The sequence below is a fragment of the Pomacea canaliculata genome, linkage group LG13 (genome assembly GCF_003073045.1).
Source record: "Pomacea canaliculata isolate SZHN2017 linkage group LG13, ASM307304v1, whole genome shotgun sequence".
NCBI lineage: Eukaryota > Metazoa > Mollusca > Gastropoda > Architaenioglossa > Ampullariidae > Pomacea > Pomacea canaliculata.
In genome coordinates, this window is record NC_037602.1 from 10,253,197 (window position 1) to 10,267,419 (window position 14,223).

The 14,223-nt window shown below is 37.6% G+C and overlaps 2 protein-coding genes across 2 annotated transcripts; one reads left to right on the forward strand and one right to left on the reverse strand.

The window, feature by feature from the left end:
• Positions 1 to 1,096: 1,096 nt before the first annotated feature.
• Positions 1,097 to 7,459, reverse strand: LOC112554405 (spindle pole body component 110-like). Its single transcript, XM_025222166.1, has 9 exons — positions 7,325 to 7,459; positions 6,380 to 6,528; positions 4,399 to 4,461; positions 3,642 to 3,704; positions 2,969 to 3,043; positions 2,484 to 2,546; positions 2,027 to 2,089; positions 1,433 to 1,495; positions 1,097 to 1,179 (listed from the first exon to the last, which is right to left on the reverse strand). Exons 2-9 carry the CDS (start codon positions 6,480 to 6,482, stop codon positions 1,097 to 1,099), a joined length of 576 nt encoding a protein of 191 aa, XP_025077951.1. The 5' UTR covers positions 6,483 to 6,528; positions 7,325 to 7,459.
• A 25-nt stretch (positions 7,460 to 7,484) lies between these two features.
• LOC112554406 (trichohyalin-like) lies at positions 7,485 to 14,069 on the forward strand. Its single transcript, XM_025222167.1, has 10 exons — positions 7,485 to 7,579; positions 10,225 to 10,373; positions 10,969 to 11,064; positions 11,392 to 11,484; positions 11,695 to 11,781; positions 12,044 to 12,106; positions 12,435 to 12,539; positions 13,257 to 13,319; positions 13,662 to 13,766; positions 13,981 to 14,069. The coding sequence occupies exons 2-10, from the start codon at positions 10,298 to 10,300 to the stop codon at positions 14,067 to 14,069; spliced, it is 777 nt and encodes a 258-aa protein (XP_025077952.1). The 5' UTR covers positions 7,485 to 7,579; positions 10,225 to 10,297.
• The last annotated feature ends 154 nt before the right edge of the window (positions 14,070 to 14,223 follow it).

The following is a 14,223-nucleotide window of genomic DNA, read 5'->3' on the forward strand; positions in this document are numbered from 1 at the left end:
TCCTCTACTATACGCTGTATAAACTTTGCATTTATTGTTTATTATTTGTGAGCTGCAATAAAAGCCGGTGGTCAACCGACGTAATGTATCTTCACAGAAACAAGTAAAAACGTCGGAAATACGTGTTGTTTGTAATAATGGAAGGAAATATCTAATTTGAGTATGATTAACTTATTGATAAACAAGTTGCGATTAAATATCAAGCATCTTTACCTTTCAGGTCATTCTTTTCCTTCATGATCTCATTTAACTTCAAGTTGAGCTGATCTGTTGACTCTGTAATACAAACACACTTTATGCAAAATAATTGTACAGAGTCAAAACTATACACAAAGCTTTTGTAGAAGTCTTTGCACAAATTTGGAAATATTTATTTAAATAAATAGCATGTTTTCATTAAGAAGGTGCACAATCTTAACAAAGAAATAAAGGATTTATGGCTGCTCTGCAAAAGGACGGGCAAGTAAAATATTAAACTGGAATGACTATCTCTACCTGAGGAGTTGGAGAACAACGAAGATGAAGGACGAATATTCCTATGGCCTACCTGTTAATCGTCTTTTTTCGTTGGCCAACAAACCTTCTGCGTCGTCTGCTCTCTTGATTGCTTCTAAACATGAGAATTTCCATTAAAGTACTGCAAAACAATTCTGACAATCTTTTCTTCGGAGCTTTACATTTTTCGTTTATGCGTTGTGTAAATGTTATATTGTATAAAAATTATGTAATGACTTTTTTCAATTATCGTTTTCGAGAGTTTATAATTTGTTAATACATTTTTTATTTAATACGTTGAGAGTATGAAATATTCGTTAAAAAATTGAATGACGAGTCTGTCTTAAAATTCAGTCCAAGCTCCATTTATCAATTAAACTGGTTTACAATTCAAAAGTCGAGTTGTAGGTAAGTATAGCCTGCCCGTCATCTTGATGTAGCCCTGTGTTTGGCTAAGTAATCGTTTCCAGGGGAAGAGTAGTTTTAGCTTCGCATGATACCGGAAGATCAGATTATGAAACCAGCCCCAATACTTTCTTTTGGGGCAATTTCAGTGCAGCTTCTAACATTTCGAAAAGTTTTAGCGAGAACAAAACAAAGACTACATACCTTGAATTTCCTTTACGAAAGTAAATCTTTGCTTGCTGTTTTCCTGTATTTCATCCCTCTGTCGTAAGGTTGTGTCTGCTCGTTAAGAAAACAAATCTTTGTTATTAGCACACATTTGTAAAAAAAAAAAAAAAAAAAGAAAACCCCGCGTATAGGCGTGAGCGAGAGAAAATATTGATGGGTTGGTGAATGATCAAAAATGCTTTCACTAAACCTTAGTAATTAGGCATCAACCCGGGACGAACAAGTCTAATATTCAATGCTTTATTGCTAACAATAATTTAAACACTTAAAATGTTTCAAAATAAGGGTTACATGATGTATTGACCTTTAAGGTTTTGTATTTCCAGTTTGAGTGTATCGGCTTCCTGCTTGAATGACTTGACTTGCTCTAAACGAGAAAATAGAAATTAAGCTGAGATACACACTTGACAGCAAACAAAAATATTATCTTTTCACGAAAACTAATCACATAAACTGTCATCAGAAAGCTTTCAAATGTAAAGACAAAGTCAATAAGTGTTCAATTTTAAATTATATATCTTTTTACAAATATTATTTACATTATCAAAAACTTGCAACAATCAGGTAAGAATAATTGTTTACTACATAAATTTACAACAAATGTAATAACATAGATGTCAAATTCTATGAATGTAATACGTTATTTGTAAGCTTATTGTGTTGGGCATCTATGTGTGTTAGTATGCGAGTATGGAACGGGTGTCACCTTTGGCGCGGATTTCATGTCAGTAATAAGAATTGTTGACTGTAAAATATTAATTTTATAAAGGTTTTCTGAATGCTTGAGAAATGAAAACTGTTTCTTGGGGAACAGCTACACGAATTTGCAGGTGTGTACAGTAGCCACGTGAAAGAGTTAAATATTTAAATCTTAAGTAGGTAGTAAAAAGGCTAATACCTCCATATTCATCTTTCTCCTTTTTCCATTTCACCTTTTCTTCTTCAAGGCTTCGTACTGTAGCTTTAAAACAAAGAAAACACATTGCTGTTGAAGTTAGTAGCTAAAGTGTTTAGTCTGCTAGTGATGAGAGGTCTACATGCCATTTATAAGTCTAGAGTACTCCAGGAATTCTCTTTTATTGATAAGGTTTTTGTTGTCCTTCACTTTTCAGGGACCTGCTCTTGAAAGAGACGCTTTGCTTTTTTGCGCACGAATCTGGTATTTAAATAAAATAATGAAAACTTAGTTTCGTGTTTCTTCAATGGACACATACTAGCAAGAGCAGAGATATTTAAGTCTAAGTCTAAAGATTTCAAATTGTTACATTCATGGTGATGAGCACGAACTTACTGAACAAGAAAAGCAGCGAAAAAATGAAAGGAACTTTAGTATGTAAGATAAAACAGTATCATACCTTTTGCCGCGGTTATAGAATTTTCATTCTCAGACTTGGTATGTTGAAGCATACAGATTTTTGCTGACAGAAAAGTTAGATATGACATTAGATGGTAATGTTTTTAATAATCTACATAATTTTTAAACTTGTGTAAAAGTGGGTGTCTCTTGATATATTTATATCATGAAGAATTCATAATACTCTAAATAGGAGGACAGGCACAGTTTGTGTTTTTGCACAATAGTGACAGTAAACAAGTTATTTAGGTTCAGGCCATGAAAAATGCTTTGATAGATTTCCTGAGCTGCCATCCTTTCGTGTCAAGAATTTTAAACGTTTTTTTTTTTTAGATAATCTTAAAAGCAAATTACATACCCGGAATTCCAAAAAATATGTTTCCAAATTAAGATTAGAGAGTAATTAAAATATCAAACACTGCTCGAGTCCTAAAAAAGATTGATCAACTGGTAACTGAGGTAATTTTTGCTAATATTGTGAAGTACCTTGTGCATCCTGCAGCTCATGATTCTTGTTATTGACTTGTTCCTGGAGCTGTGCTATACGGTTCTCTAGTTGCCCTGGGAATTACATAGCAGTTTAAGTAACCTATGATACTGTACAGATGTATAAGACAACGTGTCATGAAGATTGTACATTCACTTGCTGATTAGGTGAGAACTTTAAATTGTTTGCTGTCTCAAGGAAAGTTTTTGGTTTTTATATTGTTGCAGAGGTGATGTAGTTAGCCTACTGAGCTGTGAAATGAAACAGTCACAGAAAGACATGAAATCGGTCTATATTTTACATTTAGATACTTTATAAATAAAGTTGTTAGTTTTCCGACTGCTTACACCTTTATAATAACACTTTCCTAGAGTATAATACCACATACCACACTTTTATTCCTTTAATAGTTCCCTATATTATAACGTCTCAAAGAACATTTCCAAATTAACAAAAAAAAAGAGTTTATTATTTTTTAGTGTCAAAGTGCTTAAATCTTTTTTTCTTCTTTACAAAAAGAGCATTTATTACTGCTATTTTTCAGTCTCATCTAGCTGACCAACGGATTTGCCTCTAAAATATTATGTGCTATTCTTCCAATTCTGTATAAATATCAGAATAAGTATTGCAGTATTGTGGCATATTTACAACTGAAATAAAAGATGTCGTCACCTCTCATTTGTGTCTGGTCCTCCCTGATCTCATTGACCTCCTGCCTTAACCTCCTGCTTTGCTCTGGAGAAGACACAAAATGAACATTTAGTTCAACTACTACTCGTGCATTCTTTGTAGGACATGTAACTGCATAAATCAGCATCTGATTTGATTAGAAAGCTTTCAGTGGTCAAGACATCTCACATTTATGCAGATTTAAACATAAACATCTCTATAAAACTCTATACTGAGACTTTATAAGCGTTTTGTTTGATATTATCACGAAAGCTATGTTAAAAATGAATTCTGTCCCAGTTTCAAATTTAGAATACAAATACTTCTGAATACAAGTTGGTGTAAAAGGACGACAGTTACTGGTGAGTAAGATAATGGTGATACATGCTCATTACTGACATATGTGCATCTTATGAAAGATCCTTGCTTCAGGTGCACTGACTGAACAAAAATATAAAAAAGAAAGGAAGAAGCAGAGGAAACAAAGAAGGAACTAAAGAGAAGTAAAAAGGGAATGAGATGGACGAGTGTAGGGAGCATCACAATAGAAAAAAGAAAATATTAACCCACAGAAATAGGAGGTATCAATACAAGAAAGTTGTAAACAAACAAAAGAAAGAGGAGAGAAATTACTGACATGGTCAATTTTTTTAGTTTGATTGCTGTGGAGAGAAACTGCATAATTTTATCCAAAGCGTTCAGTAAGCAGAATGTAAATATGCGAACGACTGATTAAACTCAAGTATTTAAGAGCTGATACCTTGAAATTCAGCATTTGTCTCTGCGCATTTTAGCTTCACTGCTTCAAGGGTGGGTACTCTGTCTTCAAGCACAGAAAATGCATTGCTGGTCACATTATTTAATAGCATTTAGAGTCTAATAAAATTTAGCAAATATACAGGTCTTTCCGAGAGAAGCTAATCTATAAATCTGTAGAAATGTATTTTTTTCTTGATAAAGTATGCTAATTACAATTTCACTTTTTCATGACTTTGAGACAGCAGAAGTAGATATAATGCAAAGAAAAGACACCCGCTGGCAATGGAGTGAAGGGTAGATAGAAGTTGTGGCAAAGCAACTCCCTTCTTCTTTGTTTCTCTGTCTTTTTCTCTCTCTCATCGGTACGGTCTCAAATTATGATATGAACATTTTCAATGTGCCGTAGACCTTTGTTGCAATCTATTTTTGTTTAGAACCTCCGGAAACATAATAGAAGGTAAAATAGAACACGAAACTATGAATAACTCCCAGTCCAACGTACGCCCGCCAAACGAAGTCGATAACATTCTTGGAGACAATTTCTGAAGTATGCCTGAAACATTTGCGAGGATCAGACAAATCGGGGGGAGAGGGGAATTCATTCTCATTGGGTCTGATTAAAAACGACCGACAGGGTCCACCCGCGATGCACTGCCAGAAGATTCTCGAAAATGTGTCCATAAGACAGGTGAGAACCTCGTTTACAGCAAAGTGACCCGAAGATAATCATCACATTTGACCTGCCAGACTCAAGGGACCAGTGACGACAGTTGCGGAGGACGATGAGAGAATGTCTCTCTCCCACCCCTCTGATGCTAGCCTGACATTTATTCAGTCAGGTGTGGCTTTTACGTTCGCTGTGGCTACATGATGATCGGTTGAAGGATGGAGGTTATGGGGTTCTTCAATTCAATCCCTTGTTTGTATGACGTGTGTGAATGTATGAAGCGAAGTTAGGAGCAACAGCTTCTCAGGCATTTCTAGGCACTTTGCGAGTGTGAATGGAACACACAGATTTCTTTCACCGCCAAGGGATTTTCTTTGAGACCGAGACTGGATTTCATTAATTCGTTCATTCGTCCAGTGACTGTTAACTTTCTGGGGGAGAGGAGGGGGACATGACTAGGCACGCAGATGGCAAGGTCCGACACTTACAACTGTCTTGATCCTTTTGTAAGCCAATTCTTTCTATGGCCACCGCGGCGTAGCCCACACTTTCAGTTTCCTTAAAAGACAGTCTTTGACAGAATGGCGTGCCGGGTCACACAACAAAAGTCAGCAAACGGCCCTTGATAATGGCCACTACGGGTTCCCACAGTATGGAGAGCATGTTTCGTACAAAGTCTTTGGTCTTTTGTTTCCTGTAAGAAATTCGAAGACCTTGGTTTCAAACGACTTATTGCCCTTTTCCGTTTCGGCGAGCTGAAAGAGGTGTAAATGCAGAAAATATTTTCTGAAAAGAAAAATCTTTAAAGCCTTTTTAAAGCTTGGAGCTATCTGAATAGTTCGGACGGAGTGTGTAAGTGAGTTTGTTCTGGATATGACACGAGAGAAGAATCGCTTTTGTGCAGAGTTTTGGAAAGAGGACATCGTGAGTACACTAAGGAAGAAACACGTCTATTTGGAGAGTACAAAGTGTGTACCTTAGGAACACATAATGTCTAATTTGAGAGTAGACAGTATGTTAACTGAGGAACAAACGTCTATTTAAAGAGCACACAGCACACTAAGCAAAAACATATCCGTCTAAACAGCAGACAATAAGCACACTAAGGATATAGTGTACATTTGGAGAGCAGACAGTGAACACACTAAGAAAGAAATATGACTATTTGGAGAGTAGATAATAAGCAGACTAAGGAACAAACATGTCTATTTGTGTAGTAGACAGTGTGAACGCTAGGGAAGAACCATGTCATAGCAGGAGGGTTAGATGGCTGTGAGTATTAACTCTTGTTCCTTTTTCTATTTTTTTGTCTTACCTCCGTTGTCATTCACATCACCAAATGATAGACTTCTTTGGTCTTCACTGTTATTCAACTCGTCATGCTGTCTGTCGGGCCGTCCTGCATTGTTATTACTCATCCTGCCTTTAAGTTGCAATTCTACACTTGTCAGCCACTGAGCTTCTCTGAGGACAGAAGGGAGAAAACACATCATTAATCTTGTAATAAAATTTTAAAGCATTATAAGGCGAAATTTTATACCAACCCTAGTTTGCTAATCAAACTTCACCAGCGAGGACGTTAATGGGGAAAGGATGGACGGGAATGTAGAAGGGCGTTCACAGAGGTCAGGACACAGGTGAGACGAGACGACGCATTTACAGTAAATATAAAAAGGAAAAATCGGAAGAGTGAGGAAGGGAAAGAGCGTGTGTGTGTTTGTGTTTGTGTGCCCACATTTTATTGATGATTTTTCTCGTCTATACCAGAGAAAACATAGAAACAGCTTGTATGTAGCCGCAGTGATCAAGTGCATTTTTTCTTTGGCCAATGGCATCATGTGGGCTAACTCTTAATATTTGTTAACCATAAATACACTCAGGTTTTCAGCGACTGCGAGAAAATGGTAACTTTTAGTTCCAGTGAAAATACACTTAGATTTGATTTTATCAATGACATTAAAAACTGTTCCTCAATATTTGTATGAATTCTCTTGGTGTCTCGTTTATAGCCAGTAATTACAGGTAATGTCTTTTTAATTCTCTCAGTTCCAAAATTACAGATTTCTTTCTTTGCGAAACAGTACTTTGACATATTAATAAACATTTTAAACGAAAATGACATAGATCGACGGATGGTGGAGCAGCACAAGGTTTATACACACAAGGTTTACAAAGAGAATGACGTTTAGACAATGTTTACCAAGCAAAATGACAATGCTTACCAAGCAAAGTATGTGAGAAATGAAAGAAATTGCCTTACAGTATGTTTATCCGGACAGCAAACAGCAGGCCGAAGAGACTGCCTTATGTGAAGGTCTGTCACTTGTGCAGGTAACAGTTGTATCTTTGCTTTAGAAAATACATAAACCGAGAAACGAAACCAAAAGTAGCCCGACAGTCAGTGTCCTGGAACTGGTCGTCAATAGTAGCAGCTACACACACTCAGGTACAAACACACCAAACTGCGTGCAGACACACCCAAAGACTGCTGGCACTCTGTGGAGAAGAGACTAAGGTAAGCAAATAGAATTAGGAGCAGCTGAGTACATAAAGTGCATGAATATAATGACACATATTAATACACGCATTAATCAACGTGGATGTAAGACATATACATGCACACATACACATATGCATAAAAGACTTGCTCTTTTGTACACACAAACACACCGACAGTGCTGTACACAAACACACAGACAAGCACATAAGCAGCCAAGAATGGCTAGTAGTCAACTGAAGCTGTGTCCCCTGGCACAGAATGCATCTGTCAACTGATCTGATTCATGCTGTGGCACCTGGAATAATTAAATACTACTGCTAATTCGAGATATACGATTTGGTAAACTAAAGGTAAGACTCAGCAGCAGCTTGTCATCTTGAACAGGTTAGTTGATTGCATTTTCTTGGTTTTCACAATTTCTCTTAGAACATGAGACGACATCAAATATGGCTGACTTACGTGACAGGTGTAGTGACATCAGGTGGTAAACGAGAATATCAATACAGTAAATCCGTGGTTCTCACACGGTGGGGCTCTCACACGTGCTTATAAGTGAGGCGCAAAGGTGGTCATTTTTTAAAAGTTTCTTATACCAGTATTAGTGAAATTAGCTTACATTGCTGGCTAAGGGGGGGGGGGGCGCGCGGACGTACCTTTGTTCGTCAGGGGGGCGTCACAAGTAAAAGAGTGAGAACCGCAGCTGTAAATACATTTTTTTAGAGACCGTTGTCATGGTTACACCATTGTATTATGTGTATCTGGTGACAGAAGCAGATGTTGGACTGCACTGCAAACACCACTGTGGACGTACCCACATGTGGCAGCAAATTAGGGTATCAAGGTGTATTTTGTATAGATATGACAGAACATAAAACCCGAAATATTTTGTACACACGTGTGATAGCTAGTTATGACATCAGTGTGAGTTGTACAGGCGTGATAGAAATTAGGACATCTCCGGATGATGGGGTAGAGACTGACCCAAAGATGATGACTCCAAACCACTTCGTGCTGACCTTTTAAACTCTGTGCACATTCTACACATGTTGTCCTTTCACTCCATAAGACTACATAGTGTGTGTCCTCTGTCATGGTCTGTTTCCATTTCTGCCACATCCTTCTGGTTCTGGTTGTGTGCGGACTTGTCCTGACCTGCCTGACCTCGGTACTTCATCGTCTCTCCAGTGCTTCAGTTCGGGTAGTCTTCTTGTTTCTCCGAGTTGACTACAGTATTCACTCATTCCCCGAGCCAGTCGCGGAGAAGGGATTGTTGTGTCTTGCGTTTAGCTCTGATCTCTCTTTTATAAACTCGTCATTTGAATTTGTTAATGAAGACTTTCATTGCTAAACGACTTTTCGTCTCTCCTGGATAAAGATGACATCTCGTTGCTCACCTTGTTAGACCTGTCTGCAGCCTTTCATCTTATTGATCACTGTCACAAACCTGCGGTTTTATTTTTAGCTTGGAAATGGAGAAGGATGGGGGTGGGAGTGGAGTCGGGTGTCAAAAGTGATCGATCGGCGTGTGTTGTGTGTCTGAATGTTATTGATGAGAAGGCCTAGAGATTGATTAATGTGACGAAATGTGAGGGGTAGGGCGGAATGAAACAGTGTTTTGGTGTAAATGTCCTGACCAAACTTTAGAGAGAATTGAAAAATTAGACCTGTTGAGGTTTTATTTTATTTTTATTTCTTCTTCTGACTATCCACTTTATGCTCGTCGTCTGTCTGTGGTTGGGAAGTACCGAGCTACGGGAAGGATAGCGGCAGGAGTGAATGCTTCGTGTGGGACTGATGGGTCGTCGGAAGTAAATAAACATCTGAATTTTAAAAGGAGAGGGAATAGTGTTAGAGTGTTTGGAATTGGTGTTTAAATTTTCTTTGGTTTTTTTTTTTCGTTTGTTTGTTCGTTTTTTTGTTTTTGTTTTTGTTTGGTTTTTTTGTGTGCATATAAACATGTGATATTTTGCCTGTGGTGGAAGTTTTTTCATTCAAATTATATTGTGTTTCATTATGAAAGTCACTGTAGAGTGCAGATAACAATTACAATAATCTTAGTTAAGACGCTGTAACATCTCACTCTCCCCACTCCACTGGTTTCAGTCTCTCAGATAAGACTGTTAGATACAGTGGATGGATGCGTGTCTCCAACAGTCTCTATACACTCAGCAATCCCCAAGTTTCATGTACTACTCTAATTCAATCTCACTCTATATCCAATCAATCCTTTGCTGACGACACTCAGCTGTATGCCAGCTGTTCTCCTTCTCAGCCACACACTGCTATCCTGGGAATCTAGGATTGTATTTCTCATATTGGACTATGGGTGACCCACAAATTAAAACTAAATAAGGAAATAACAGAAGTTTTAAATTTTTCAAAGAGGAGAGCCAGAGTTTACCCTTCACTGCCTGTCTTTGTTCGGATAGGTGATGCTGATGTTCCTTTTGTTACTTCAACACGTGACTTAGTTAATAATGTCTGCTGACATGTCTCTTGATGAACATGTTTCTCCCATCTGTCATGCTGCCTACTATGAGCTCCGGAAGATCAGCTCCATTCGTCATACTCTGTCCATCTCAACCACCAACATTCTCATCTGTTTATTTATTCTGTCTAAACTAGACTACTGCAACTCTCTTCTTGCTGGCTGTCCACAGTACCTCATCCACAAGCTTCAGAAAGTCCACAACTCAGCTGCTGTCTCTAGACGAGATCTTACTACACGAGAAGATGGATCCTGAAGGGAGAGGTCCTTCCTTAGACGAGGCTGTTGGAGTCCTAGGAGCACAGCTCGGGCATCTGAGAGGTGAGATCTGGTCGTTTAACAGAGGTATATTTTATAACGGGATATTCAATTATCAAGTACACGCAATCACGTAGGCAAATTCACACACAGAGAAGGGTTGATGTTCAGAGCAGAACATGTGTAAATAATAGGGGTGCTGACTTGCTCACAGGGAAGAACGCATCACTCCTGAGTTTTCTTGGTAAATGACACCTGCTACATGCATACAGTCTAGAGACTAGTGCCACAACAGAGGCTAATAATTTTTTTTATTTTATAAATGCTTTCCATAACTCCTTTTAAGAATAATAGGTGTCACGTGTCCCGATCGGTTAAAAATAGACTCTGTCTTACAGCAGACAGAAGGAGGGAGAAACGGAGGGAAGTAGCTGGTCAGCAGTCACAGTAGGGATTTGTCAGGCTACTATTTTATTTGTTATCGTTGTAGTTGTATTTAGGATGGTCTTAGTAAACTAGCTGCTGGCCTTTGTTTTACTAAATGTCGGTGCTTATTGAAGAATGAAAAATTATCGTGATTACGGTATAATTGTCTCACCGTACTGTCACCTACCCAGTATTGTGTTTCCATGCTCATATCTTTCTTGTGTATTCACAGGCAGGTTTGAGGCAGATCGTAGAAACACTACCCAGCAGCTGATACAGAAAGACGAGGAAATTGATGAATTGAGAAGTCAGCTGCGGCAGATCAGAGGTATATACACCTGATGTGGTAGTCAAAATGCATTTTAGGCTTACAGTGAAATTAGTCAACCGGTAATACGGAGAGCGAATTCAACAGAATTTTAACCCAGACAAGTGGATATCTCATTAATATGTCAGTAGTTAATAGAAATGAAGAGAAATAAGCGCTAAATGAACTTGCTTGTTTGGAGAAGAACTAAATGTTAAGTTACTAATTTTTTCTCTTAAAGGCTACAGGTAAAAAAAAACAATTAACAAACGCAGCATCAACGACACCCGTTTAAAGATTAGTTTCTGGATTTCTATCATTTTGAAGACTTGTTATTGTGTTGAACAGAATACGCGGACAGACAACGGAATCAATTTGAGAGACTGAGAACAAGTGGTCTTCTGTGGAGAGCTGTGGCACACATCAAGATGGAGAGGCTGGGTACGTGGCAAACCCTTTCTATTAGGGTCACCAAGTCCTTTCCTTGCTATTCACTTTACGGTGCATTAAGATGAATTAATTACATGTTTTTAGTTCCAAAATTGAAAAATGAGAGACGGAAGAACAGACAAACAGATAAATGGACGGACAGACAAAGAAAAAAGAAGAAGCTCAGAAGATTCATTTCAGGAAAATGAAATGATGTTTCAGATGCAGTGAACGAGAGGTACACTGAGGCAAGCAACGAGCTGGAACACAGGATTAACATGAATAGACAGCTGATAAGGATGCTTCAAGGTATAAAAAAGTTCTTGATGAATCAAGGAAGAACAGGAATAATGAAAGACAGAAAATGTATCACAAGTTATGGAATGAAGAAGTGATGTAGAGTCCTTTGTACTTGAGAACATATTCAGTATACATTATAAGTAGACACCTTACATAGACCTTTAGTTCCTTTTTGATATCAGCATAAATCATAACAAACAGGCGCTGTCAACCAATGAGACAGTCTGCCAATGATTATGCATGTAAATGTCTTTTCTCACATTACTTTCAGAGTCTACGAATTCTGCTGATGAGCTACGAAGGACTTCCACGGAAGACAGAGAAAGACTGGAAAGTAAGTTATTAATGTTCCCTATAACATATTAATTGTCATTAATTCGCATTTATGAGCAAGCATTTTTCTTGATTAATTTTAAAAAATTGCTAAATAATGTTATCAATATTATAATTGTATAAATATCTACCGTTCTCGGCTCTTTTAGTTTTTCCCTTCCGTCCTCTATTTAGTTTCTATGCTTTATTAGTTGTGTAACACACTGAGAGACGTCTGTTGATTAGAAGTGTGTAAATATATTATATATACTATAAACAGCATATTTAAAGTATATACCAAATGCTAAATATAAAGGATACATGCTGTGTTGCTGTGACATATCCAAAAGGTGAAAAAGAAGAACTGTCTCAGGAGGTAAGTCAACTGAGACAGACAAATACATCGCTGACGTCAGAGCTTGCCAGCCTCAGACAGGACTTCGCAAGTAGGCAAGGTAAGAATGTTTTGCACAAAGTCCCTGTTTACAACTTGATCTTGTAATATTATTTAGAAGAGTGGCACAAAGCTGAGAGAATGTCACAGGTAGAAGCTTACAAGATGTTTTGGTGGTTTCACTGTAGACGATTGACAGCCTCCTTTGCTTGTGTATAATAGTACAAAATACAGCCAGATATTTACTCTTCAGATTATCTCAATTATTGCAATTATTAGAATGGCTAAGTTGCAGGTTTGTTTATAAAATTAATATTTTGTTTCTTGTCTAGAAAAATTAGTATAGTTGTTGTTATGTGTTTAAGTATTGACTAGGGTTTAAAAATTTACAGCTTGTAAAATTGTTCTCACTAACATAATACACAAAAAACATTATCAATTCATTATCTATCTCAGTGACTACCATCTTTACAAGTCTTCCTCTCTCTCTCTCTCTCGGTGCCTTATGTTGAGCCCACGCTGTCTTTGCAAGTCTTGGTTGATCGTTCTTACCTTGCAGGTGCAGACTTGCAGTAGTAACAGCAACACACAGCTTCTTTACCTATATTTCGTGTTTAAAATTTGACATTCATGTTAGACAAGTTAATTAAAATCTAGATACTACTTGCAGTGACTTTTTATATTTGCCGCACATAACGTTTTCATTAGTGCAAAAAGGCAATGCAGACCAAATGCAGTTCCCTTCCTTTGAGAAAATTAGTTATTTCCTTTTACACAGGGATCTGGGACCGAATTGAAGCAACAGAGAGACAGAGAGAACAAGAGAGATCAAGAATGGAAGGTAAAGCTTTTGACAGCTTTTATGTGACCCGTCACCTCGAAATGAGGGAAATGGAGAAATTCAAACGCTGTTTCGGTGCCATTTGCCTGTCAGAACCCCATTGTGATATACATTGTTAGAGAGCCTAGAGTCTGTATTTTCAGTCGCATTAAAGATTGATTTAAATATTAAAAAATTAAAAGATTTGTCTGCAAAAGTTTAGGGGTAAACACTTGTCTTTGATTTAACCCTAACCCCCACCCCCCAAAAAAATACTGTCCAAGCTATCAAGGAGTTCCTTTAGTTTTGTTTTTAGTAAATGTGACTTTACCCGCTGACGATTACTTTTGTTGATGTTTACAGGCCAGATGAGACTAAGTGATGTAATGGCCAATGCTTTACGGGAGGAAAACCAACAGCTACAGACGAGAACGGCTATTATTGAGAGACAGAAATACGTATTAGAAGGTAGACTTAAAGAGCCTGATCGTTATAAATGCATCCAAATACCGTCATGTGATATTTACACATATATATTTAAACAATAAAAATTAACCTTTTCTGTTTAACGTCTTAATACATTTTGTAATATCCCCATTGTCGGGGATAATTTCAAGAAAAATATAAAAATAGTTTAAAGTACACAGGGAGATTATAGTCCTCCATCTTTCAACTGTCACAGAACAGGTCAAGGCCGCAAGGGAAGAGGCACTAACCCTCGGCATTCAAGTTGCAGCGGCAGAGACTGCTCTCAGAGAACGGAATGGATAACTACTTGGTAGACCTTACCCTCTGGAGCAGTTCACCAGTAAAAAATAATGAAACAAAAATCCTCTTTCTTCATCTATTTATAATAGGTTTATGTGGTACCTGAAGCTGTTACCTCCTTTTCCCCCGAGGTCGAAGTAGTGGGAGGCAACTTCTC